This window comes from Oncorhynchus gorbuscha, linkage group LG16 (genome assembly GCF_021184085.1).
Source record: "Oncorhynchus gorbuscha isolate QuinsamMale2020 ecotype Even-year linkage group LG16, OgorEven_v1.0, whole genome shotgun sequence".
NCBI classification, from domain to species: Eukaryota; Metazoa; Chordata; class Actinopteri; order Salmoniformes; family Salmonidae; genus Oncorhynchus; species Oncorhynchus gorbuscha.
Window position 1 is genome coordinate 20041394 of NC_060188.1, and position 27904 is coordinate 20069297.

Consider the following 27904-nt stretch of genomic DNA (forward strand, 5'->3'; position numbering starts at 1 on the left):
CCACATACACATATTCTCAGTCCCCGTGCTTATCCTTTCTTCTCTGCCCCATACAGGTGTTCTTTGTGATCCGTCTCATCGCAGGCCCCACTGCCAACTCCCTGCCCCCCATCACGGACCCGGACCCCCTAATGGCCTGCGACCTGATGGATGGGCGTGACGCCTTCCTGACGCTGGCCCGGGACAAGCACCTGGAGTTCTCCTCCCTGAGGAGAGCCAAGTGGAGCTCCATGTGCATGCTGGTGGAGCTACACAATCAGAGCCAGGACCGCTTCGTCTACACCTGCAACGAGTGCAAGGCCAGCGTGGAGACACGCTTCCACTGCACCGTCTGTGAGGACTACGACCTGTGTATCACCTGCTATAACACAAAGGGCCATGAACACAAGATGGAGAAGCTGGGCCTGGGCCTGGACGACGAGAGCAACAGCGCAGCGGCCGCTGCCACTCAGAGCCCCGGGGACTCCCGCCGCCTCAGCATTCAGCGCTGCATCCAGTCCCTGGTCCACGCCTGCCAATGCCGCAATGCCAACTGCTCCCTGCCGTCCTGCCAGAAGATGAAACGTGTGGTGCAGCACACCAAGGGATGCAAGCGCAAGACCAACGGTGGCTGCCCCATCTGCAAGCAACTCATTGCTCTGTGCTGCTACCATGCGAAGCACTGCCAGGAGAACAAGTGCCCCGTACCCTTCTGCCTCAACATCAAGCACAAGCTCCGCCAGCAGCAACTCCAGCACCGTCTCCAGCAGGCTCAGATGCTTCGGAGAAGGATGGCCAGCATGCAGAGGGTGGGCCAGCCTGCCTGCGGTGGAGGAGGACCTCCTGGGGGGCTGCCATCACCAGGTAACAATGGCACCACAGCCCCCAGTACACCCACATCAGGAGGCACCCAGCCCCCAACACCACAGACACCCACCCAGCCCAATATGCCTCCTGGGCCCCAGCCAGGGATGGGTGGTGGAGGAACTTTGCAGCAAGGTGGGATGCCTCAGCAGCACCACCAGCTTCACCACCAGTTTCAGCAGATGCCTGGAGGAGGGGGGATGATGAACTCCCCCCAGCAACAGCAGATGGTTCCTCAGGTCCAGCAGCAGTCCCAAGCCTCAAACCCTCAACAGCTCCAGCAACACCCCAACAGCCTGTCCCCTTACACCAACAGGCCTCCAGGCTCCTCACCGCACCCTCAGTCCCAAGGCAAACCGGGCCTGGGACCAGCCACACCACCTCAGCAGCAACCACCACAACAGCAACCCAACCCTGGCCAGCCTTCTATGCCCCAGCAGCAGCAGCAACCTCCTTCAGGGCCTCCTCCAGCGGCTGTGGAGATCGCCATGAAGATTCAACAAGTGGCAGACGCCCAAAGGAAGATGTCCCTCCAGAGGCAGGCGGCGCAGGCAGCTGGCATGATGCCTCCGCACCCTCACCACCAACAGCCCCAGAGCCAGATGGGCATGGTGGGGGCCCAGGGGCTGCCTCCCCAGGCTCAGGCTGCTGCCAGGGCTCACATGGAGCAGCAGCAGCAACAACAGCAGCAGCAGCAGCAGGGTCCTCCAGGTATGATGGTGGGCCCTGGCTCCATGCAGCAGCAGTCCCAGCAGCCTAACCCCCAAGGCCAGCTGCCTCCACAGGTGCAGCAGCAGAGGGTTGGTCCCCCGCTTCAGAATCCCCAGCAACAGTGGGCCGGCCAGGGAATGCCACCCCAGCAGAGGCAAGCCATGATGGGACATCCAGGCATGGTGGCGCCTCAGCAGCAACAACCGCAGCAAATGCAACAGCGGCAGCAGGCTCAGGGACCTGGTGGGTTGATTGGTATGGTGCAGCAAGGTGGTGCAGCTGGGGGTGGGAACCTCCCGCAGGCTGCCCTTCAGGAACTGCTGCGTACCCTTCGCTCCCCCAGCTCACCCGAGCAGCAACAGCAGGTGCTCAACATCCTCCGCTCAAACCCTCAGCTAATGGCTGCCTTTATCAAGCAGAGAGCCTCCAAGTATAAGGGGGGCCCAGGACCTCCGGGAGCCCCTGGCGGGCCAAGTCCAGGCAGAGTTCCAGGAGGTATGGGTGGCCAACAGGTCAATGTGAATGCTGTGGCTGGTCAGCCAGGTATGCACATGGGTCAGGGAGTCAACATGCCCACCATGACCCAGCTACAGCAAGTACAGCAGCTACAACAGCAGCAGCAACAACAACAACAGCAACAACCGCAGCAGCAGCGTCCTATGCTTAGTAGTTTGCAGCAGCAACAGGTGGCAGCACTTCAGCAGCATCAACAGCATCAGCAAGGAGGGATGCCAGGCCAGCAGGCACCTAACATGGCCAACATAAACCCCCAGTTCAGAGAGCTCCTTATGAGGAGGCATCTCCAACTACAACAGCAACAGCAGCAGCAACAGATTGGGAACCATGCCCAGTTCCAGCAGCAGGGCTACATGGGCCAGCCGGGCATGGCCCCCCAGCAGCCTGGTCAGGGCCAGTCTGGACTGCAGCAGCAGCCTGGAGCCCAGCCAGGGCAGCAGCAGCAGGGTTACCCCAGCACGGTGGCCCAGCAGCAGGCTGCTGCAGTGCTCCAGCAGAGGCTCCAGCATCAGCACCAACTTCAGATGCAGCAGCAGCAGCAACACCAGAATGTCATGTCTGGTCACCAGGGGGCTGAGGGGGGTCCGGGTACTGGAGTAGGAGGCCCCCCTCAGCAGCCCCAGCCCCCGCAGGGCGCCCCCCAGCCGCAGTCCTCCCAGGCTCTGCTCCAGCAGGCACTGCACCAGAGGCTGCTTCAACAGCAGCAGCACCTGGGTGGGGGCTCTCCGGCCCAGCACAGCAGCCCCATGAGCCCCCAGCAGCAGATGGCCCAGTCCCCTCACCTGCAGGGCCAGACGCTGTCTACATCCCTCAGCAACCAAGTGCGCTCGCCACAACCCTCCCCGCGACCCCAGTCCCAGCCACCACACTCTAGCCCCTCCCCGCGTATGCAGCCCCAGCCTTCCCCTCACCATATCTCCCCACAGACCCAGACAGGCTCCCCGCACCCGGGCCAGCTACCCCAGCACCACCCTGGTATGGTGGTCCCCTCTCAACAGCCGCCTCAGCAGCAGAACTCAATGGACCACTTTGGGTCAGACCAGAATGCCATGCTGTCTCAACTCAGTGGGATGGGTGGTCTCCATGGGCCTGGAGGACCTGACATGCTGTCTGGGAACAGCCAGGACCTTGGGCAGAACATTAATCATAACACTTTAGACATGTAGCCGTGCTTTCGGGACTGCACCTGGGACAGTGTTAGCCTTTCTTTTTCTTTTTACTATTAATATTATTTAATGTTTTCAATAAAAAAATACATTGAAGTGAACTTCCTATGGGAGATGCAACTATAAATCAACACGACGATTAATTAATAAATGAATGGTAAGTTATTGCTGTTAATATATTTTTTGCCAATTGTGTACAAATAGGGGGATGGTATCTCCCTTAGAGAATACGACGCAGGTAATATTTTTGGGGTTTGGGACTATGGGAGTATTTGCCTTTTTAAGAAATGTTTAAGATTTAAAAAAATAAAAAATAAAAATGTAAGAGCAAATGATTTAATGCAATGGACTTATTGTAATTTATCCATAAATCAGTTTTGCAGATGTGTTTGGATTAATATTATTATAAATCCAAACATCATGCATATCTTTAAGTTTGAGTTTTCTTTATTTATTTTTGTTTTTTGATGGTTTGTTGGCATATACCCGAAGACTGCTACAATTCACATAGAATATATTTTTGTTATTGAAATGGGGGTGGGGTGATTTCATTTCACTTATGTCTGGGTTGGGCTTTCAATCTGGAATAAAATGAGTGTTTTTGTGGTTGAGGGCCTGCTGCAAGTTTCAGTGGCCAATGGAGACTACATTTGAAATGCCTAGCCATTGGACATCAATACCGGAAGGGCCATCCCTCTCACTGACCACACATGCCCTCCCTCACCCTCATGTGTGAGCACTCCTGTAAGACACTTAGTATTGGAGGTGGGGGCACATACCTATATGCCTGTAAAGTTTAGAGTACATGAGGTATGGGGGAGGTCCGCCAGTGCAGAGGACATTACGGTTCTTGTAAAATAGAGGGAATGGATCCAAATGAACTGTGCTGCATAGAACTGAGGAAGGGGGAGTTGTGACCAGTCACACTCTGCCTCACCCTTACTTTTCCCTCTGGACTTAACCCCAGCAGCTCAAGAGCCCAATGCACTGGTCCCCTTCTCCTGCCCCAGAATAATTGCTGTCTCTCCTCCCAACCCCAATTTACCTTTCTGCTCAGAACTTTGAGAGTTTAATTTAATATTTTTTACTGTACAAAGAACTGTGGACTCAAATACTGTTTTTTATAATAAAATGAAAATGAAATGTGCTGAATATTTTCTTCTTGTAGCTAGTCAAATTAAGAGTGCATGTTATTTTGGGGTGGGGGGATCGCCCTAAATACAGTGGGGAGAACAAATATTTGATACACTGCCGATTTTGCAGGTTTTCCTACTAACAAAGCATGTAGAGGTCTGCAACTGTTCTGCCTTATTATTATTCGACCATGCTGGTCATTTATGAACATTTTAACATCTTGGCCATGTACTGTTATAATCTCCACCCGGCACAGCCAGAAGAGGACTGGCCACCCCTCATAGCCTGGTTCTTCTCTAGGTTTCTTCCTAGTTTTTGGCCTTTCTAGGGAGTTTTTACGAGCCACCGTGCTTCTACACCTGCATTGCTTGCTGTTTGGGGTTTTAGGCTGGGTTTCTGTACAGCACTTTGAGATATCAGCTGATGTAGGAAGGGCTATATAAATAAATTTGATTTGATTGAATATTTATCATTGGTACACTTCAACTGTGAGAGATGGAATCTAAAACAAAAATTAAAATCACATTGTATGATTTAATTAATTAGCATTTTATTGCATGACTTAAGTATTTGATCACCTGCCAACCAGTAAGAATTCCGGCTCTCACAGACCTGTTAGTTTTTCTTTAAGAAGCCCTCCTGTTCTCCACTCATTACCTGTATTAACTGCACCTGTTTGAACTCATTACCTGTATACATTTACCTTTACATTTAAGTCATTTAGCAGACGCTCTTATCCAGAGCGACTTACAAATTGGTGCATTCACCTTATGATAAAAGACACCTCTCCACACACTCAATCAAACAGACTCCAACATCTCCACAATGGCCAAGACCAGGGAACTGTGGGGCTCCATGCAAGATCTCACCTCGTGGGGAATCAATGATCATGAGGAAGGTGAGGGATCAGGCCAGAACTACACAGCAGTAATCAATGACCTGAAGAGAGCTGGGACCACAGTCTCAAAGAAAACCATTAGTAACACACTACACCGTCCTCGATTAAAATCCTGCAGCGCACGCAAGGTCCCCCTGCTCAAGCCAGTGCATGTCCAGGCCCGTCTGAAGTTTGCCAATGACCATCTGGATGATCCAGAGGAGGAATGGGAGAAGGTCATGTGGTCTGATGAGACAGAAATATAGCTTTTTGGTCTAAACTCCACTCGCTGTGTTTGGAAGAAGAAGGATGAGTACAACCCCAAGAACACCATCCCAACCATGAAGCATGGAGGTGGAAACATCATTCTTTGGGGATGCTTTTCTGCAAAGGGGACAGGACGACTACACCATATTGAGGGGAGGATGGATGGGGCCATGTATCGTGAGATCTTGGCCAACAACCTCCTTCCCTCAGTAAGAGCATTGAAGATGGGTCAAGGCTGGGTGTTCAAGCATGGCAACGACCTGAAACACACAGCCAGGGCAACTTAGGAATGGCTCTGTAAGAAGCATCTCAAGGTCCTGGAGTGGCCTAGCCAGTCTCCAGACCTGAACCCAATAGAAAATCTTTGGAGGGAGCTGAAAGTCTGTATTGCCCAGCGACAGCCCCGAAACCTGAAGGATCTGGAGAAGGTCTGTATGGAGAAGTGGGCCAAAATCCCTGCTGCAGTGTGTGCAAACCTGGTCAAGAACTACAGGAAACGTATGATCTCTGTAATTGCAAACAAAGGTTTCTGTACCAAATATTAAGTTCTGCTTTTCTGATGTATCAAATACTTATGTCATGCAATAAAATGCAAATTAATTACTTAAAAATCATACAATGCGATTTTCTGGATTTTTGTTTTAGATTTCGTCTCACAGTTGAGGTGTACCTATGATAAAAATTACAAACCTCTACATGCTTTATAAGTATGCTCTGCAAAATCGGCAGTGTATCAAATACTTGTCCTCCCCACTGTACTTGGTTCCCTAAGGAGCCTGACCCCTAGTGGTGATAAGAGGCAAAAGTAGCTGCAAATGCATTTCCAAAACGGCTGCTAAAATGGACCAGTGAGGACACTTCTGTTACTGCTAACATGTTTTATTCCATGCTAAAATGTTGAGGTAAGATCCATCCTGTTATATGAATCTCAAACACAAGTAGATTTTACACTGTATTTCTAGGCATATGGTATAGAGAAGACATTTGACATGTCATTGTGACTAAAGATACATTTTTCAACACGTGACATTTAAATGAGCTTTTACATGTGACATGCGATAAATACAACCGAGAACATTTGCTTCAATTTGCACATTTCCTACTGCAAAAGTGGTGTAAACTGATATCTCCTCTTTAGAAATGCACAAAGGCTTCGTGAGAGGGGTGGACTATCAATTGGTAATACAAGAATATGCCTTTTTGTTTTGTTTTACCTGGAAGTAAAAACAATACTTCAACGTAGCCAGCCTTCATCTTGAAATGCTGAACTTCTATCCTTTTAGGAATTCCTTCTTTCCTTTCTATTTTTGTCATAGAAATAAACATATTAAATGAAATGAAGGACAAGGCTGTGCGTGATTGACATGCAGAACTTACTGTAAATACTGAGGAAGACAGTCGACTTTATACAAAAGCGTTAGAAAAAGGAGTAAATGAAATGAGACCTAAAAAACACATTTGGGAATGAGTGGTGTAAATTGATATCCCCTCTTTAGAAATGCACAAAGGCTTAGCGAGAGGGGTGGACTATCAAATGGTAATACAAAAATAGATTCAGGTAGGCTCTTTTAATTTGAGAAGTAAAATAAAGAAAAACAATATACTTCAGCGCTAAACTTCTATCCCTCCAGGCATTCCTTCTCTCCTTTCTATTTCTTTCTTTCAAACTAACAAATTGAACGGAGGACAAGGGTGTGCGTGACATACGGGACATGCACAACTTACTGTTCATACTGAGGAAGACAGACGACAAAAGCGTTAGAAAAAAGAGCAACCGAAATGAGCCTCCTGGAATAAGAGACGTTGGAGACGTAGTAATGTTATAAATATGACATTCAGGAGTCAACTGCTCTCTCCCTCATCCATCTTCCCTCATCCTCTCTTACTAATCTTCTTTCCAGAACCAAACACAACGTGAAAATTACCAGCCAATTCTCAAAGGTACAATACCTCACCAAAACCCTAGTAATTGGTATCAATATATTTTCATAGGCTTTGTAAACATCTTTAATGACAAATTATATTGTGGCTGTTTATCTAAACATGTTCCGAAGTGGTAAATTCAACATATGGGCTGCATTTCATGTATAACCTCACATGTTCTCTAAATCCTCTCTCAGAACTCTGTCCTTCAGCTCTTAAAAAACCCTTCAGCTGCCAGGGCCTCTTTGAAAGTTACGGTCAAAGAGTTGATAGTCACATCGGTCACAATCACTTTGCCAGGATTCACTTCTGCGCCACTACTGTCTGGACACTGTGTCACAACCTCTTCACCTTGCTGTTTTGTGTCATTCTCCACCACTTCCTCTGCAACCTCAACATCGGTACAGACCACAGAACCATCAGCCACGGTTTCATCTCTAACATCCACCACTGAAGTGATATCCCTGTCAATCAGAATATGTCCCCCCATCTCCTCTACCCTGTCAATAAAATAATCTGTCCCCAACCCCTCTACCCTCTCAATAACATTAGCTGTGCCTAACCTTTCTACCTTGTCAATCAAGGTATCTGTCCCCAATTCCACTTCTGTGTCACTGTCCACCAACCTATTGCTAATGTTGTCTTTTGGTCCCACTGCAGAAACACAGCTCTCTGATTGGTCAGTCCTATCTATTTGTTCCTGTCCAGTTTCAGAGGTCCTACCCTCTGACCTGTACCATGCCCCTGTCACCCTCAACAAGGCCCCACCCCCCAATGTCTCATCTCCAGAGCCCAGTGCGGAACCACAACTCTCCACTCTGTCAGTCGGCTCCTCCACTTCCTGCTCCATCATGGGAGAGCTGCACTCTGACCGGCTATGCCCTTAAGAGAGAAAGAGACAGGAAATGAGATCAATATACCACAAATAGGACCAATCCTGACCTTCAAACCGAGATAAAAAATAGATAATCAAATATTTAATTAAATGTTTGATAGAAAACAAACTGAATAGACTGTTTTCACGTGTGTCTGTTGTTAACTCTGATTCCGGTCTCTCCTCTGCGCCTTGCCATTCATGCTCCATGGGGTCCTGTATGCGGGTCAGTGGTTGGAGGGAATTGTTGTCAGACACAGGTTTGGACACCCTCTGCTTGTTCTTGCGTCTTGCCAGGCGGCGGTAGACGCTCCCTCCCTCCCCCGCCCTGTATGGCAGACTGCCCTGGTCCAGCTCGGAGCCCATGGAGCGCGTAAGGGAGAGGCGCAGACGAGGGGTATCTGGGACTTTGTGTGCACTACGGAGGTCCATGGCATAGATATTCTGTAGGAGAAGAGAAGACTAAAGCCGATGTCACACAAAGCAATCTGGACGCAATTTCTGTTGATTGCAACAAAGTGGCATTTATGATGCTGTGTGTCACCGCAAAAGTTGCCAGCAACTTAGTTGCAACGCAAGAGATAGAAATCAATCCTGTCACGCAACTGACTGTATGCAATGTCCAATCAGGGCGCAGAAAAAAGTTTACATGAGTGGTCATATCATTCCGTTCGGAACTCCAACCCAGTAAACTAATGGCCAATCTTCAAAAAGGGATTTAGTCTTTGAGATACAGCTACCCGAGGTATAAAAAAAGCACAACCATGTTTTTCCATATCTCTAAGGTCTCCCACACAGTGCCTTCGATAAGTATTTAGACCCCTTGACTTCTTCCACATTTTGTTACAGCCTTGTTCTAAAATGGATGAAAGAAGAAAAATCCTCAGCAATCTACACACAATACCCAATAATGACAAAGCGAAAACAGGTGTTAGCAAATCTTTGCAAATACCATATTTACAAAAGTATTCAGACCCTTTGCTATCAGGTTCGATATTGAGCTCCGGTGCATTCTATTTCCATTGATCATCCATGAGATGTTTCTACAACGTCATTGGAGTCCACCTGTGGTAAATTCAATTGATTGGACATGATTTGGAAAGTCCCACACCTGTCTATATAAAGGTCCCACAGTTGACAGTGCATGTCAGAACAAAATCCAAGCCATGAGGTCGAAGGAATTGTCCGTAGAGCTCTGAGACAGGGTTGTGTCGAGGAACAGATCTGGGGAAGGGTACCAAAATTGAAGGTCCCCAAGAACACAGTGGCCTCCATCATTCTTAAATGGAAGAAGTTTAGAACCACCAAGACTCTTTCTAGAGCTTGCCGCCCGACCAAACTGAGCAATCGGGGGAGAAGGTCCTTGGTCAGAGAGGTGACCAAGAACCAGATGATTACTCTGACAGAGCTCTAGCGTTCCTCTGTGGAGATAGGAGAACCTTTCAGAAGGACAACCATCCTCAGTAAAAGGCACATGACAGCCCACTTGAAGTTTGCCAAAAGGCACCTAAAGTCTCTCAGACCATGGGAAACAAGATTCTTTGGTCTGATGAAACCGAGATTGATCTCTTTGGCCTGAATGCCAAGCGTCACGTCTGGAGGAAACCTGGCACCACCCCTACAGTGAAGCATGGTGGCAGCATCATGCTGAGGCAAAGTTTTTCAGCGGCAGGTTCTGGGAGACTAGTCAGGATCAAGGGAAAGATGAATGGAGCACAGAGATATTCTTGATGAAAACAGACCAGTCAGGACCTCAGACTTGGGCGAACGTTCATCTTCCAACAGGACAACGACCTTAAGCACACAGCCAAGACAACCCAGGATTGGCTTCGGGACAAGTCTCAATGTCTCAGCCAGAGCCCGGACTTGAACCCGATCGAACATCCGGAGAGACCTGAAAATAGCTGTGTAGCAATGCTCCACATCCAACCTGACAGAGCTTGAGAGGATCTGCAGAGAAGAATGGGAGAAACTCCCCAAATGTTTTTATTTATTTTTTATTTCACCTTTATTTACCCAGGTAGGCCAGTTGAGAACAAGTTCTAATTTACAACTGCGAGCTGTCCGAGATAAAGCAAAGCAGGGCGACACAAACAACACAGAATTATACATGGAATAAACAAACGTACAGTCAATAACACAATAGAAGTCTATATAGTGTGTGCAAATGAAGTAAGATTAGGGAGGTAAGGCAATAAATAGGCCATAATGGCAAAATAATTACAATTTAGCAATTAAACACTGGAGTGATAGCTGTGCAGAAGATGAATGTGCAAGTAAAGATACTGGGGTGCAAAGAAGCAAAAAATAAATAACAATATGGGTATGATATAGTTGGGTGGGCTATTTAAAGATGGGCTATGTACAGGTGCAATGATCTGGAAGCTGCTCTGACAGCTGATGCTTAAAGTTAGTGAGGAGGATATGAGTCTCCAGCTTCAGTGATTTTTGCAATTAGTTCCAGTCGTTGGCAGCAGAGAACTGGAAGGAAAGGCAGCCAAAGGGGGAGTTGGCTTTGGGGGTGACCAGTGAAATATACCTGCTGGAGCGCGTGCTACGGGTGTGTGCTGCTATGGTGACCAGTGAGCTGAGATAAGGCGGGGCTTTACCTAGCAAAGACTTATAGATGATCTGGAGCCAATGGGGTTGGCGACGAATATGGGCCAGCCAACGAGAGCATACAGGTGGGTAATATATAGGGCTCCAATTTGCTGAGTAGAGTGTTGGAAAATATTTTGTAAATTACATCGCCGAAGACAATGATCGGTAGGATAGTCCGTTTTACAAGGGTATGTTTGGCAGCATGAATGAAGGATGCTTTGTTTGTGAAATAGGAAGCCGATTCTAGATTTAATTTTGGATTGGAGAAGCTTGGATGTGAGTCTGGAAGAAGAGTTTACAGTCTAACCAGACACCTAGGTATTTGTAATTGTCCACATATTCTAAGTCAGAACCGTCCAGAATAGTGATGCTAGATGGGCGGGCATGTGCAGGCAGCGATCGGTTGAAGAGCATGCATTTAGTTTTACTAGCATTTAAGAGCAGTTGGAGGCCACGGAAGGAGAGTTGTATGGCATTGAAGCTTGTCTGGAGGTTTGTTAATACAGTATCCAAAGAAGGGCCAGAAGTATACATAATGGTGTCGTCTGTGTAGAGGTGGATCAGAGAATCACCAGCAGCAAGAGCGACAGTATTGATGTATACAGAGAAAAGAGTCGGCCTGAGAATTGAACCCTTTGGCACCCCCATAGAGACTGCCAGAGGTCCTGACAACAGGCCCTCCGATTTGACACACTGAACTCTGTCTGAGAAGTAGTTGGTGACTTAGAAATACAGGTGTGCCAAGCTTGTAGCGTCATAACCAAGAAGAATCGAGGCTGTAATCTCTGCCAAAGGTGCTTCAACAAAGTACTGAGTAAAGGGTCTGAATACTATTTCTGTATTAGCAAAAATGTCTAAAAATCCCATTTTTCTTTGTCATTATGGGGTAATGTATTAATGAGGGGGGGAAAACAATGTAATCAATTTTAGAATAAGGCTGTAACCTAACAAAATGTGGAAAAAGTCAAGGGGTCTGAATACATTTTGAAGACACTGTATATGAAATGGATGCTTGTGTAAAAATATTTTACTGCAAAAGTAGTTCAATTTATAATTTGGGACCCCTAAACTCAAACAGTACAGAATAATGCCTGGCTGGAGGGGTGGTGGGCCACATAAACTCATTTAATCCAATATTGCAAGCTCTTATATTGCTAACATTTGGAATATGAGCAGTCAATTATCTGCCCTACATACAAAAAAAACATTAGGACATCTTAAAGCATTTAGGAAATATCACAGGTACAATAGGTGGAAGTATCAATGAATGAGGAATGAAACCTCACAACTTTCCAAGTCAAATTTGCTCTCATTCAGTGGTGTATGGTTATGCCTGACAAAAAAGGCATACAGTTACACTTTAATTGATGTTGTGGCTATTGTAAATTGGCTCTAAGGCAAGTGGGCTCAGACACAGAAAACTGTCATGTGCAGACCCTACTCTTGCAATTACGTTAGGGGGCCCCCCTAGATTTGCCTCCAAATCCAATTTCAAACAACGATTCAACCACAAAGACCAATGATGTTTTCCAATGCCTCGCAAAGAAGGGCACCTATTGGTAGATGGGTAAAAATTGTGGATGGTGTATCAACACACCCAGTCAAAGAGAAGAGTAGTCCTTCCTAACTCAGTTGCCGGAGAGGAAGGAAACCGCTCAGGGATTTCACCATGAGGCCAATGGTGAATGTAAAACAGTTTGAGTTTTACTTAATCTTGAAATCGAGTTCTTACTATGCTATAAGTAGTAAGACAGCACCACTGAATCATATTCAACTATGAAACCACCGAAGTCCTGTCTTTGCCACGGCAGGCAGTGATTGGCCCCTCCCACAAGGGTATAATATGCACTGCCCTTTCGGAGAGTGTCACTCTTGCTTTATTCAGCCACTGTTGTTTATCAAAGCCACCATTCTTATCATCTGTACATTCATCTATACTTATTTTTCGTCTAAACTGAGCAATTTCAGACGGCCTACAACTTCAACCAAATGGTGAAGAACATACAGTACCAGTCAAACGTTTGGCCACACCTACTCATTCAAGGATTTTTCTTGATTTTTACTATTTTCTACATTGTAGAATAATAGTGAAGACATCAACACTATGAAATAACACATATGGAATCATTTAGTAAACAAAAATGTGTTAAAGAAATTAAAATATATTTTATATTTCAGATTCTTCAAAGTATCCACCCTTTGCCTTGATAACAGTTTTGCACACTCTTGTTATTCTCTCAACCAGCTTCATGGGGTCGTCACCTGGAATGCATTTCAATTAACAGGTGTGCCTTGTTAGAAGTTAATTTATGGAATTTCTTTCCAATCATTTGTGTTGTGACAAGGTAGGGGTGGTATACATATGATAGCCCTATTTGCTAAATGATCAAATCCATTTTATGGAAAGAACAGCTCAAATAAGCAAGCAGAAATGACAGTCCATCATTACTTTAAGACATGAAGGTCAGTCAATGTGGAACATTTCAAGAACATTGAAAGTTTCTTCAAGTGCAATTTCAAAAACCATCAAGAGCTATGATGAATCTGGCTTTCATGAGGACCGTCACAGGAAAGGAAGACTCAGAGTTACCCCTGCTGCAGAGGATAAGATCATTAGAGTTAAATGCACCTCAGATTGCAGCCCAAATAAATGTTTCAAGTAACAGACACATCTCAACATTAACTGTTCAGAAGAGACTGCGTGGATCAGGCCTTCATCGGTGAATTGTTGCAAAGAAACCACTAATAAAGGCCACCAATAACAAGAGACTTGCTTGGGTAAAGAAACACGAGCAATGGACATTAGACAAGTGGAAATCTGTACTTTGGCCTGATGAGTACACATTTTTTGTTCCAACCGACATGGCTTTGTGAGACGTAGAGTAGATGAACGGATGATCTCCACATGTGTGGTGCCCACTGTGAAGCATGGAGGAGATGTGATGTGCTTTGCTGGTGACACTGTCTGTGATTTATTTAGAATTCAAGGCATGGCTACCACAGCATTCTGCAGCGATACGCCATCCCATCTGGTTTGCGCTTAGTGGAACTATGATTTGTTTTTCAACAGGAAAATGACTCAACACATCTCCAGGCTTTGTAAGGGCTATTTGACCAAGAAGGAGAGTGATGGAGGGCTACATCAGATGACCTGGTCTCCACAATCAACCAACCTCAACCCAATTGAGATGGTTTGGGATGAGTTGGACTGCAGAGTGACGGAAAAGCAGCCAACAAGTGCTCAGCATATGTGGGAAATCCTTCAAGACTGTTGGTAAAGCATTCCAGGTGAAGCTGGTGGAGAGAATAACAAGAGTGTGCAAAGCTGTCATCAATACAAAGGGTGGCTACTTTGAAGAATCAAAAATACATTTTGATTTGTTTAACACTTTGTTGGTTGCTACATGACTCCATATGTCTTATGTCATAGTTTTGATGTCTTCACTATTATTCTACAATGTAGAAAATAGTCAAAATAAAGAAAACCCTTGAATGAGTAGGTATGTCCAAACTTTTGACTGGTACTGTGTATATATATTTTTCTTTAGATTCCTTCAACATCGGTCCGTTTAGTAGCCTGAGTCAGCTAGCTTGCTAGCCACTCTTTGCTAGTGGTCCTTCTAGCTAGCTAGCTAATGCGTCACACTTGCAGGAGACCAAAGATTCTGAGGTCATTATTAAATAATCGCCTTCCCAATCACACTCAAAGAGTGTTCGTAAGCTTTGAGTGAAGGTACCAGAGAGATTCCATCAGGTTTTTCAATGATTTTTTCTCCTCAGGGAGAGATGTCGTTCCCTCCATGGTTAAAATAGTGCTTCAAGTGCAAGGCACACATGTCGGGGAGGGAAGTAACAGAGACTGCGCCGATGGCTTGGACCAGAGCACGGAGCTGGCTCTTATGGACCCCTTCTTATGTATCCACTGCTCTGGGGTTCCTCTGCCTTCCCTTCATCATCAAGTGCAGCTGGCCTCTATCTCTCCACCACCCAGCTCGTCCCGTATAGCTCCCGCAAGCCTACAGACGAGGGGGTGAGGTGCAGCTCTCCAATACTCAACAGTCTCCACACCTCTGCCCTTCCCGAACCTGCTGCTTATTTCGAGGATGCGGCACACCGGGAGCTGAGAGACTTCCATGCCAGCCAATGGGACGCCTATGGAGATCCTGGCTCAGATGAAAGGGCTCAGAGTGAGGAAGAGACATAGAGGAAGAGGACAATGAGGAGACGCCGGCTGCCCCTCCGATCTCTGACAAGGACCCTTACAACAAGGAGTTCATGGAGGTCCTGGACAGGGCTGTGACTAAGCTAGGCCTATCCACAACCAGCCCCTGAAACCATGTTGGCAGGGGCTTACTTCCCACAGTCAGTCACCCAGTCTCTGGCCAGATACCCAGCCCCGCCCTAGACCCTCCACTGTTCTCAGATGTCAGGAATGATGTGAGGCGATCCTGGGAGAAGCCACAACAGACACGCTCTTCCATCCAGAGCTTCAACTCATGGTCCAGGATCGACAGAGCTGTCCATGCCCCTGCTCAAAGAAACCATAGCCTCACACCTCTCAGTAGCCTCTGCGGCAGTGAAGCCGCAGCTATCATCCAGAGAATGACGTATTATCACTTCCCTGGCGGAGAAGTCTTACAGGGCAGCCGGTCAAGTCAGCAGCCATGTTGAACACCATGGCCATCCTCCAGGCCTACCAGGCCCAGCTCCTCCGGGACATGGAACGGCAGGCTACTCCAGAGATGTACGTTGAGCTCAAGAAGGCGACAGACTTCACTCTACACTTGACGAGGTGTGCTGCCCAGGAAACAGGCAGAATCATAGGATTCTTGGTCATGATACACCGTCACTTGTGGCTCAACCTCACCCAAATGTCAGAAAGGGTGAAGAATGTGCTGCTGAATGCACCTGTCACAGTATTTGGGCTATTCAGGCCTATAGTGGAGACCATCACACACAAGTTTGAGCAGCAACAGAAGGGCTCTGCAGCCTTCAAGGCTATCATGCCACTCAGGCCCCGGGCTCCTTTCCCTGCCCCATCCCAACCAGCCTCGACCAAGACAGGGGAGGCTCGCCATTGCTCTGTGAGTACTTCCCAGGCCCAGGACAGACCCACTCAGACGCCTGAGGTGTCCCACGCTGGTGCGAGAGGCTAGAACTGCAATCCTTTCCGCCCTCAGCAACAGCACGCTGCCCAGGCGTACAGAGTGGATAAACCACTGAGGGCCTGTGAGCCTTCCTGTGAGGGACTTTGTGTTGTATCCTATAGTCAGAGAATCCTGCTCCACTCCTGGTAGCAACATGAAAGAGAAGACTAGCTACACATTGCCCACTGCCAGCAAAAGCCGCCCGGTATATGTCCACACAAGACACACACTTCCACTCATCCCTCCAGCGCACACTATGTGTACACACTCCTGTGTCTCCCATCCATTCTCCTTTCCACTCGTTCTTATGAATGCCATGGCCTTAGACAAAGATTCTATGAGTACAAGGCAAAACATAGGGCTGGGACAGTTAGGTTTCACAGAGACACACAGTTTAATTCCAGTCATACAGCAGCCTCTGCCTGTGACTTGGCTAAACAGTCAAAAATATAAATCGTCAAACTGCACAGCAGCCTCTGCCTGTAGCCCAGTTAGCTATTCCAAATCAAATGACAGCCCTGCCCTCTCTAATAGAAAGAGCAGACCTGTCCAGCAGACTGAGTGTATGGAAACACGAATGCACAGCTTCCCCTTAGGTAACGAATACAATTGGGAAGGGTTACGCGTTGCAGTTCGCTGGTGTCACGCCCACGACAGTTTCAGCTCAAGCGGCCCCTATTCTAGAACAGGAAATAACCTTGTAGGAAAAGGAGCTATTCGCTCAGTGATGGAAGCAGACAAAAACATGGATCATTTTCAGCCATATTTTTGCGTGCCAAGAAAGACAGTGGCATGAGACTGATCTTAGATTTGAGGGTGTTGAATAAATCATTACAAAAACTTTTTGCATGTTAACACTATTCAAAGTAGTCAGACAGACAGGATACGGATATTGTGCTATCTAGACGACTGTCTTATAATAGCGAAGTCAAGAGAATTGGTCGAGACACACACCAGGATAGTGATAAATCATACCCACAATCTGGTTTTCCTGATAAACTGTGAAAAGAGTTCTCTCACTCTTCACCAACAAACAAGCTTCTTAGGCTTGGAACTGAACTCTACGCACTCACGTCTAACAGTCACCAGACAGAGGTGCATTCTGACTGCAGCATGCACACTCCACCGGAGCCGTACTTTCAGGGCTCGCCGGGTTATGGTTTCACAGGGGCTGATGGTTGTAGCATCAGCAGTTTTACCACTTGGCCTATTACGCATGAGACCTATCCAACAATGGTTTATAAGCCAACGCATTCATCCGAACAGAGACCGTTATCGAATGATAAACATTACGTGGCAATGTCACCACAGCCTATCCTTCTGGCAAATCCAAAGGATACTCTCAGCTGGGGTCCAGCTGGGTCCAGTAGTCTTGCAGGTTGTCATAAAGACCGACACCTCCCTGAAGGGATGGGGGGGAAGTTTGCGATGGACGCATAACGAACGGTCAGTGGGAAGAACACAAATCTTCATAGAAATGTTTTGGAGCTGGAAGCGATTCGGCTGATTCTATTACATTACAGGAGAGAGGCAAAATTTGTTTTTCGAATGAATCACGTTCTGATTCATTCCAACAACTCAACCTCGATCGCGTACGTCAATTGCCAGGGCGGAGTCCGCTCACTGGCCATGCCCCAAGTGGCATCACGGATCATCTGTGGGCACACACACACACACCTGCGCTCACTGTCAGCAGCGCACATTCCAGGCCAGTTGAATCTAGGTGCAGACCTATTGTCGAGAGGATAGCCTCAGTCTGTGGAGTGGCGTATCCAGCCCCCCTAAGATTTAGATGCACTATTGTAAAGTGACTGTTCCACTGGATGTCATAATGTGAATGCACCAATTTGTAAGTCGCTCTGGATAAGAGCGTCTGCTAAATGACTTAAATGTAAATGTAAATTTGATGCCAGTTTGGACGAGCCTTACCAAGAAAACACTGAATGTTCCTCATTGGTCTAGTTTCAGTTTTTGCTTAAATCATCTTGAAAATCTATTGCAGGACTTGAAAATGGCTGTCTAGCAAAATTCAACAACCAACTTGACAAAGCTGGAAGAATAAACAAATAAATAATGTGCTAATCCAGGTGTGCAAAGCTCTTAAAGACTCACAGCTGTAACCACTGCAAAAAGAGATGCTAACATGTATTGACCTTGTCAATACTTATGTAAATGAGATATTTCTGTACTTTATTTTCAATATATTTGCAACAATTTCTAAAAACATGTGTTCACGTTGTCATTATGGGGTAGTGTGTCGTAGATATGTGAGAGGAAAAAAATGAATCAATTTTGAATCCAGCTTGTAACAAAATGTTGAATAAATCAAGGGGTTATGAATACTTTCTGAAGCCACTGTATAAAAAGGCAGCAGACTGCTTGGGATGGCAACACCACAAGCCTATGAGTGTCAATGAGGCAACTGGGAGGCTCCAATGAAAGGAAAGAGAATCATCCAACCCTGGACTCTGGCACCCTCTCCCTAGATCTACAACTTGCCCTCATAACTTGCACCTCCAGGATTGGGCTCTTAAGTCACATCCTTATCATTTAGAAGTGAGCTTTGATTCATTGCTAGTACAATACGTCTGCCTGAATTGAACATGACCTTCCTCTGGCTCACTGCATTTGTGATGCACATTGGGATGTTCCAGTGCACTCTTATACTGTTCAGGTTGAGCTGCTTCTTCCAGACAATCATGTCCACCATCCTGGCTGTCTGCCCTGGAGTTGCCGTATATGTTGACTTTTTGACATTATGGTGTATGAGGAGGATGCAACCACACGTCACAAGCGCATAAGGTTCCCTACAATGAACCAACACAACCTGACACTCATTGACAAGAAATACCATCAACTTAGTGGGCATGTCATAGGAATTGCACTGATAGGCCCATTCCACCATCAGTCCTCTCCTCAGGCAGTTACTAGAGACAGAGACACCATGGAACTGGACTGCCTCATGTCAGGGGGCCATTCAACAGCCAACATGCTGTCTGGAAATTGATGGCGTGCATTGCCCTCCTACCTATTTAGCTACCAACCATGGCTGGCCAGCCCATGTGACACCTGAAATGGGCTGCATTGTAAAGAATGAGCTCTCATGCTGGGGTGACATATGCACTGGTCTGGAAAACTGTGCAGTAATTCCAACATACCTTTAACGAAAATATGCCATTTATGGCAAACAAGAGGCACATCAGGATGGTAAAACTTGCTGTATGTGATTGTTTATGGTGGCTGGGGATTGACTGAGATAGTGGTCTTTGTGCACCGTGCTTGATCAGCTCCACTTCCTCTGCAACCCACCAACTGTCCATCAATGCCCATGCACATGTGTCTGGAGCTGTGCAATATCCAGTTAGTCAATGGGTCTCATTGGCATGCAAGCTGCATTTGCTGACTGCCTATACTGAACTATAGAAATGGAAACTGACCCCCCCCCCCCAGCCCCAATACCCCGCCAGTCATACAGGAAGGATATTGTGCAAGCTCGTCAGGCCCCAGAACTCCAACCACCACTGGCTACTTTGTCTCCTCACACTGTTAGGACACACCAATGTCCTGGTCACCTCAGAGACTTTGGATCAATGTTGCACATTTGGTTTTATTGGGGAAAAGAGGGCTGTAAATATACTGTGCATTCAGAAAGTATTCAGACCTCTTGACTTTTTCCACATTTTGTTATGTTACAGCCTTATTCTAAAATTGATTAAATTGTTTTTTCCCCCCTTATCAATCTACACACATTACACCAAAATGAGGAAGCAAAAACAGGTTTTTGGGAATATTACATTTGCATAAGTATTCAGACCCTTTACTCAGTACTTTGTTGAAGCAGCTTTGGCAGCGATTACAGCCTCGAGTCTTCTTGGGTATGACGCTAGAACCTTGGCACACCTGTATTTGGGGAGTTTCTCCCAATCTTCTCTGCAGATCCTCTCAAGCTCTGTCAGGTTGGATGGGGAGAGTCGCTACACTGAAAGACATCCCCACAGCCACTGAAAAACATCCCCACAGCATTTTTTTTATTTATTTCACCTTTATTTAACCAGGTAGGCTAGTTGAGAACAAGTTCTCATTTGCAACTGCGACCTGGCCAAGATAAAGCATAGCAGTGTGAACAGACAACACAGAGTTACACATGGAGTAAACAATTAACAAGTCAATAACACAGTAGAAAAAAAGGGGGAGTCTATATACAATGTGTGCAAAAGGCATGAGGTAGGCGAATAATTACAATTTTGCAGATTAACACGAGTGATAAATGATCAGATGGTCATGTACAGGTAGAGATATTGGTGTGCAAAAGAGCAGAAAAGTAAATAAATAAAACAGTATGGGGATGAGGTAGGTGAAAATGGGTGGGCTATTTACCAATAGACTATGTACAGCTGCAGCGATCGGTTAGCTGCTCAGATAGCTGATGTCTGAAGTTGGTGAGGGAGATAAAAGTCTCCCTCACCTGCTGCCACATCTATGCTTCACCGTAGGGATGGTGCCAGGTTTCCTCCAGACGTTACGCTTGGCATTCAGGCCAAAGAGTTCCATCTTGGTTTCATCAGACCACAGAATCTTGCTTCTCATGGTCTGAAAGTCCTTTAGGTGCCTTTTGGCAAACTCCAAGTGGGCTGTTGTGACTTTTACTGAGGAGCGGCTTCCATCTGGCCCCTCTACCATAAAGGCCTGATTGTGCTGCAGAGATGGTTGTCCTTCTGTAAGGTTCTCCCATCTCCACAGAGGAACTCTGGAGCTCTGTCAGAGTGACCATCGGCTTCTTGGTCACCTCCCTGTCCAAGGCCCTTCTCCCCCGATTGCTCAGTTTGGCCTTGCGGCCAGCTTGAGGAAGAGTCTTGGTGGTTCCAAACTTCTTCCATTTAAGAATAATGGAAGCCACTGTGTTCTTGGGGACCTTCAATGCTGCAGACATTTTTTTGTGTACCCTTCCCCAGAACTGTGCCTCGACACAATCCTGTCTCAGAGCTCTACGGACAATTCCTTTGACCTCATGGCTTGGTTTTTGCTCTGACATGCACTGTCAACTGTGGGACCTTATATAGACAGGTGTGTGCCTTTCCAAATCATATCCCATCAATTGAATTTACCACAGGTGGACTCCAATCAAGTTGTAGAAACCTCTCACAGATGATCAATGGAAACAGGATGCACCTGAGCAAAATGTCTAGTCTCATAGCAAAGGGTCTGAATACTTACATAAATAAGGTATCTGTTTTTTATTACATTTGCAAACATTTCTAAAAACCTGTTTTCGCTTTGTCATTATGGGGTATGTGTGTAGATTGATTAGGAAAAGGTTTTATTTAATCCTTTTTAGAATAAGGCTGTAACGTAACAAAATGTTGAAAAAGTCAAGGGATCTGAATACTTTCCAAACCATGATGACAAGATTGGACATTGCATGCAATTTCAATTGCGTTTGAACTGCTTCATGTATCAGCAAAGTTGCTTGAGATGACACAAATTGCTTTGTGTGACACAGGCTTAAGATAAAAGTATATTAAGTTAAGTTTAGTCATTTTTGTAATTGCTATGTTAATGTAACGGACATAAAAATGGATTAAGAAAGTGGATGTTCTGGACAAGGAGAAAGGTAAGCGCTGTACCCGCAAGACGAGTCTCCGTGGTCTGAGTCCTTTCCTACGGTATGCCAGGGCTCGGTCCTTCTCCTCCCTGATAAGACACAGAGAATATGAAATTGCAATGGCTGGAGCAAAAGTAGTATGCAGTATTCATACTAACAGCACTCTCTGTACTACTCACTTCTCTTCATAAGCCAGCACCAGGCGTGGGTCCAGTATGTGGTCCTCTGGTTCCCAGGTGCTATACCTGTAAAACAATCACGCTCTATAAGCACTGTTTATGCAGGATCATCATGGCATGATACCCTTGAATAAGGCAAGGAGGTACAATGACAGGAGTTGTTATAGAATCATATGTGAACTTTCAATGGATTTCTGTAAAGAGACTGCTAGCGGTTATACCTTACCTTTTAAAACCCTGGCAGAATGTAAATTGTCAATAGCTATCATTACAAGTGAGTCGTTCTGAGTCGTTCTGGAATTTGTTATGGTTTCCCCACTTGTCTCGACTCCTGAGGGGTATACTGCTAAGCGGGATAGAGGAGTTAGCGAGCTAACTTTGGTCCATTCTGAGTTCAACTCTCGATAACTGTTGACACGAAGGTGGCTCACCTTTTAGCCAGGTAAATTTATATGGCAACGAATACTTTAGCTCTAACCTGCTCTGGGGCAGGCTAACTTCACTTCATCCTAAATGAAGTGCTTGAGCTGAGAGTTGAGGACCAACAAATCAGATTCCCTCCCTCTTGCAAAGAGCAAGTCATCATCCCCTTCATTCTCCGAAACCATTTAAGAGGACTGACTTAATTTTTTATTGTGTTAATAATATTCAAATACCCTACAGTATCTCATTACACATTTAGTAATGTGTAGTGAGAATTTGAAACGTCACACACAGTACAATTTTCATATGACTTAATACAATCATTTTATCGATAGGTGTGGGGGGAAAAAAGGTGCTCGTGCACCCAAAGACAGCATTAACAATTGTGTAATAAAAGACACCACTTCTAATAACCTATTTCACACCATAGCCTGCTGAATTTGCAGGATAAGTTCTTTCATTTCAGCAGAAAACGTCAAATGTGGCACAGACTTGCTGATGTATTCCTGTTTCAGCATTTTATCAATGAAGATTTCGGCGTTCGACTAGTCACGTGCGACATACAAGCGCAGTTACAAACCTGGCTGGAGTTAGCGGCAGCTGAACAATCTAAATGCATGGTCGTAACATGGATGAAGCCTGAGCTGGAATATGAAGCTTAGTGAAGCTAGCTAGCTTTCGAAAATCCTGAGTAGATCTAGCTAGCGTCGTAGTATACCCCTCTATTTCTATTGAAAGTGTTGGTAAACAAGGGTACCCTTCAGTTTTAGATGCGTGCGGAATCGGATTAACGCTGGATCTGGACGGACTCTTCACATTACGAAAATGCACCAAATGGCGTACGGTGGTTGCCAGTTCTCCTGTCAGTGTACTTCCTTGATTAAGGAAATCGGAATTAGGGGTGTAAATATAAGATGCACTTTAACCAATGATATGACGTTTTTACTAAGACATCAGAAGCAGGGGGAACATTACAGTGCCTTCAGAAAGTATTCACACCCGTTGACTTATTCCACATTTTGTTGTGTTACAGCCTGAATTCAAAATGGATTAAATATATTTTCTCACCCATCTACACACAATACCCCACAAAACATGTTTTTAGACATTTTAATTTACATAGGTATTCAACCCCCTGAGTCAATACATGTTAGAATCACCTTTGGCAGCGATTTCAGCTGTGATTCTTTCTGGGTGAGTCTCTTTCCACACCTGGATTATGCAAAATTTGCCCATTACTGTTTTCAAAATTATTTAAATTCTGTTAAATTGGTTATTGATCATTGCTAGACAACCATATTCAAATCTTGCTATAGATTTAAGTCAAAACTGTAACTCGGCCACTGGCCTTGTGTTTCAGGTTATTGTCTTGCTGAAAGGATGAATTCATCTCCCAGTGTCTGGTGGAAAGCAGACTGAACTAGCTTTTCCTCAAGGATTTTGCCTGTGCTTAGCTCCATTCCATTTTTTAAATCCTGAAAAACTCCCCAGTCCTTAACGATTACAAGCATACACATAACATGATGCAGCCACCACTATGCTTGAAATTAGGAGAGTTGTACTCATTAATGTGTTGGATTTTTTGCAAACATAACACTTCGTATTCCGGACAAAAAGTTATTGCTTTGCCACATTTTTTGCAGTGTTACTTTAGTGCCTTGTTGCAAACAGGATGCATGTTTTGGAATATTTTTTACTCTGTACAGGCTTCCTTCTTTTCACTATGTCAATTAGGTTAGTATTGTGGAGTAACTACAACGTTGTGGATCCATCCTTAGTTTTCTCCTATCACAGCCATTAAAATGTTTTAAAGTCACCATTGGCATCATGGTGAAATCCCTGAGCAGTTTCCTTCCTCTCCAACAACTAAGTTAGGAAGGACACCTACATTTTTTTGACCCATCTACCAATAGGGGCCCTTCTTGGCGAAGCATTGGAAAACTTCCCTGGTCTTTGTGGTTTAATCTGTATTTGACATTCACTGCTCACTGGAGGGACCTTACAGATAACTGTATGTATACAGTACAAAGATGAGGTAGTAATAATTAAATAAATAAAAGTTCAACACTGTTATTGCACACAGTGTGAGTCCAAGCAACTCATTATGTGACTTGTTAAGCAAATGTTTACTTATTTAGGCCATAACAAAAGGGTTGAATACTTATTGGCACAATACATTTGCACTTTTAATTTTGAATTCATTTGTAAACTTTTCTAAAAATATAATTCTACTTTGATATTATGGGGTATTGTGAACAAATGTTTTTTATATTTTTTATTCAGGCTGTAACAGTTACAGCAAAATATGGAAAAGGTCAATGGGTGTAAATCATTTCTGATGGCACTATATGTACCCAGGTCAGTGGGAGGATAAAACATCAGTCATACATACATGACTCATAAACATTTGTAATGCATTCACTAATTAATAAGAAGAATACTTACTTTGGTGGCCATCCCTGCCACTTCAATAAGTATTCCACATTACCCTAAGAAGCAAAAGAGAAAGGCACATTTAGCAAGAGAGCAAATAACACAATTAGTACTCTTTGCACGGTAGTTCATGGAGCATAAAAAGATGACTGTCGCTTTAAAGGGTCGGAGTCGAGATCATTGGGGTAATTTAACATTTTCAAATGGAGATTGTACGAGATGACGTCAATGTAAAGGCCTCGAACTCTACTATTGTGATGACGTGATCGCACATGGATGGGTTTTATGTAAAATAGTTTTATTGAACGTCAAAAAGCGATGGAAATAGGTAGGATTTTACATGTAAACAACTTGCGTTGCGCAACGTGCTGCACATCGAAGGTCTCCGCGTTGGACCACCCATTGACAAAATATAATTGTACGGCGTGCGTGTATAGAATACTCAATAAATAGAATGAAACATTACTGTATTATAATCTTCAATTTTCAAACCAACTTTACCACATTAAAGCACAAGTAAATGCATAGTAAGATTCATACCATAAAAAACAAAAACATAGGCTCATTGCGATGATCATACTACAACAACATAATATGACTATATTGAATGGATCATGCGAGGTGTAACATTACGCAGCAGTTTTTGTTCTCACGCAGATAACCCAATCCATCATCCCGTCCTCTGTTCTCCTCCTGTTGGCGTAACTTACAAAAAAACTGCGTAGCTCACACACATTGGCCGCGCGGACAATCCCACCAGTGATACCCCACGATTGAGACCCGATTTTGGTAAACACACCCCTTCTACATTTTACTACTTGAGGTAGTAGTCTATATTCAGAACATACAACATACACAAACCAAGGAAAACGAAAAGATTCCACAATCTCTTTATTCAAAATGATGTAGCCAACAGGCAACATTCTGTGCAGAATATATTATCAACTTTTTGCGTGTTATAATTAGCAGCTTTCACGCAGCAGAATGACAATATTAATATATTGCGTAAACTACGGAAAGTGCGTAGCAATACTTTTGTGTAATGGCTGATATAGACTGTGTAAGAATACAGGTAGAACATCGGCTGTTAAAACCAAAAGACACCAATGATAGGTAGACTACATTTCTATTCGCAAGCACGGCTACATTGCTTACCTTTCTGACTCTCTTCTTGGTTATTGATTCAACTGCAAACACTTGTTCGCCTATAGATGACAGTTCCATCGCTCCTAGGCTGCTAGTCGCACGCTCAAAACAGGGAACGCGGATTGTTTCTCGTTCTTTCCAAGACAAATCCCCCCAAATCCCCCAAACTCACTGCAGCGGCTAAAACAAGCTTTTTACATACTCTACAACCATGTTCTATTCTTTGAGTCTTTATCACTTACTCACATGCAAGTATTAGATAGTTGAGCGGTATTTTAGGTTCTCTTTCTGAGTTTTAAAAATCTGCGACACATCACTGCCTGGCGCGTGCTTTAGTCAAGCGCGCTCCCTCTGACTCTGGTACGATGCGCCGAGCCCCCAATAATGAACAGAGAAGAAGAGGCTAAAGCGAGAGGGTTTACTTCGCTCAAAATCTGTCCCACGAATATCAGACCACGAAGTGAGTATTCTTTGCTCATTTGCTACGTGAGGATTATTTGATAGAATTTAACTTTCGTAATGGTTAGGTTGTTGCGAATGCACTGATATAAGTGGACACACGTGGTATTCCGTCAACTTTTAAAAAACTACTTTATATTGGAGTTGTGCCTCTTGTTCACACGCGTATCTGCCCTCTCATTGGCTAGAATGGCCCCACCTGATCGCGCCTCCTCCCGATGCCTTCCATCTTTGAGGACATGTATTTCGATTGTTGGAGTGGTCACTCGACTATCTTGTCAATAGCACGCCTGGGTCTTTCACTATTGCAAAACACAGTATTTCAAGAATATGAGTATTATTCTATAAACTCTTAAATGCGTTTTATGGGTTGTTTTCTTTAAATACCATTGAGGAACATCTGTCGAATTTTTGGCACATGATTGTTTTCCATCTTGTTAAAATATCAAGGAGAATGATCTAATGTCAAAATAGTTCCAGGTCCCATGTGATGCTAGGCTATCTGTTATCAAGCTACATGCCTCTATCCCGAATTAATAGGAAAGATAGGCACCATCTCATGTAATAATTTTAGCACCTATTTTGTTTCCCTATTCATATGGAATTGATGCATAAACTGTAACTTGATCTACACAACAGATGGCATGAAACATAGGCTCATCTCAACATTGAACCAACAGAGAACATGCTTTAAATCTCTTAAAATAATTGGGGATCTGATATCCAGAAGGTGTCTGTGCACCTATTTGTGTGATGGTTAGGGAATTATATAGTATATTGCAAGAATCTGGGACTGGGACAGTGTAGTTTTATGTAACAGTTGAATGGACAGGAAAGATCTGAATTGGAAATTAAAGCCTTCTGCAGTTTGGTTGGGGAATGTCTACACCTCCAGCTGTATGCAAAAATGGTTCCAAATATGGCACTCTGGCCATTAATTACACAGCAAGGGGCTTCTAAAATATCTAAAAGAAGACATATTTCTTCTACAGTACATGTAACCAAAAAAAAACAAGATAAGTACAAGATTGGAAAAATTACAATGGTTTCTAAAGGAAATAGGATGATGTTTTTCAACCAAAATATGTATAGCCTCATTAAATAATAATTTAATTGATAACAAAAATAATTTGCATACACAGACTTGCCCCAACCACACTCTTATTGTAGGGTAATTTGATAGAATGTTTATTTAATTTCGCCATGTACAACACACAGTGGTGACCCGCCATTCCCGACAGGCCCTCTATTTTTTTTGTTGTGTGCCTGTTTTGCAAAATCTACGGGGAGAGCTCAAAAATTCAAGCCCCTTGGGTGCTGCCATAGAGTTACATTAGAAGTGCCCTTCCAAGAAGTCTCAAGGTTATTGGCCACAGATAAAATGACGTCAAATCATGTTATATCTACAGTAGCTTTGATTGGACTGATAATGTCTACATCATATTTTAAAAATCTTAGCTAGCAAGCTAGCAGTCATCATCATGAATTAAGTCGACAATCTACTGGCAAATCCTTTTCAATTCTTGTCATATGAAGAGAAATTATGAAGAGAAATGATAGATAATACGTATTGGTGCTCATCGGCCATTGGACATAAACAATA

At 44.7% G+C, this 27904-nt stretch overlaps 2 protein-coding genes across 13 annotated transcripts in view; one reads left to right on the plus strand and one right to left on the minus strand.

Annotated features, from left to right (window-relative positions):
• The window catches only part of LOC123998802 (histone acetyltransferase p300-like), a 32223-nt gene extending 27840 nt beyond the window's left edge, over window positions 1–4383 (plus strand). For all 10 annotated transcript variants that reach the window (XM_046303952.1, XM_046303953.1, XM_046303955.1 and 7 more), the window contains exon 29: window positions 57–4383. In XM_046303952.1, the coding sequence (XP_046159908.1) occupies window positions 57–3236 (3180 nt within the window). In that variant the 3' untranslated portion in view covers window positions 3237–4383. The remainder of the gene's footprint in view (window positions 1–56) is intronic.
• A 1979-nt stretch (window positions 4384–6362) lies between these two features.
• On the minus strand, window positions 6363–26208 carry LOC124000885. Of its 3 annotated transcripts, none has more exons than XM_046307565.1 (6): window positions 25852–26208; window positions 24709–24752; window positions 21841–21906; window positions 21684–21750; window positions 8461–8755; window positions 6363–8319 (listed from the first exon to the last, which is right to left on the minus strand). In XM_046307565.1, the coding sequence occupies exons 1-6, from the start codon at window positions 25918–25920 to the stop codon at window positions 7646–7648; spliced, it is 1215 nt and encodes a 404-aa protein (XP_046163521.1). In that variant the 5' UTR covers window positions 25921–26208; the 3' UTR covers window positions 6363–7645. The 3 variants fall into 3 exon arrangements, with proteins under 3 accessions (XP_046163521.1, XP_046163520.1, XP_046163523.1); XM_046307564.1 differs by having other exon boundaries at window positions 8461–8773; XM_046307567.1 differs by lacking the exon at window positions 25852–26208 and adding an exon at window positions 25237–25375 and having other exon boundaries at window positions 8461–8773.
• Window positions 26209–27904: the final 1696 nt, after the last annotated feature.

Coding starts and splice junctions, on each gene's coding strand:
- LOC124000885 (XM_046307564.1), bottom strand. CDS start 25,920: ATGGAACTGTCATCTATAGGCGAACAAGTGTTTGCAGTTGAATCAATA. Junction 24,753..25,851: donor CCAAGAAGAGAGTCAGAAAG/GTAAGCAATGTA, acceptor TTTGCTTCTTAG/GGTAATGTGGAATACTTATT. Junction 8,320..8,460: donor AGAGTTAACAACAGACACAC/GTGAAAACAGTC, acceptor TTCTCTCTTAAG/GGCATAGCCGGTCAGAGTGC.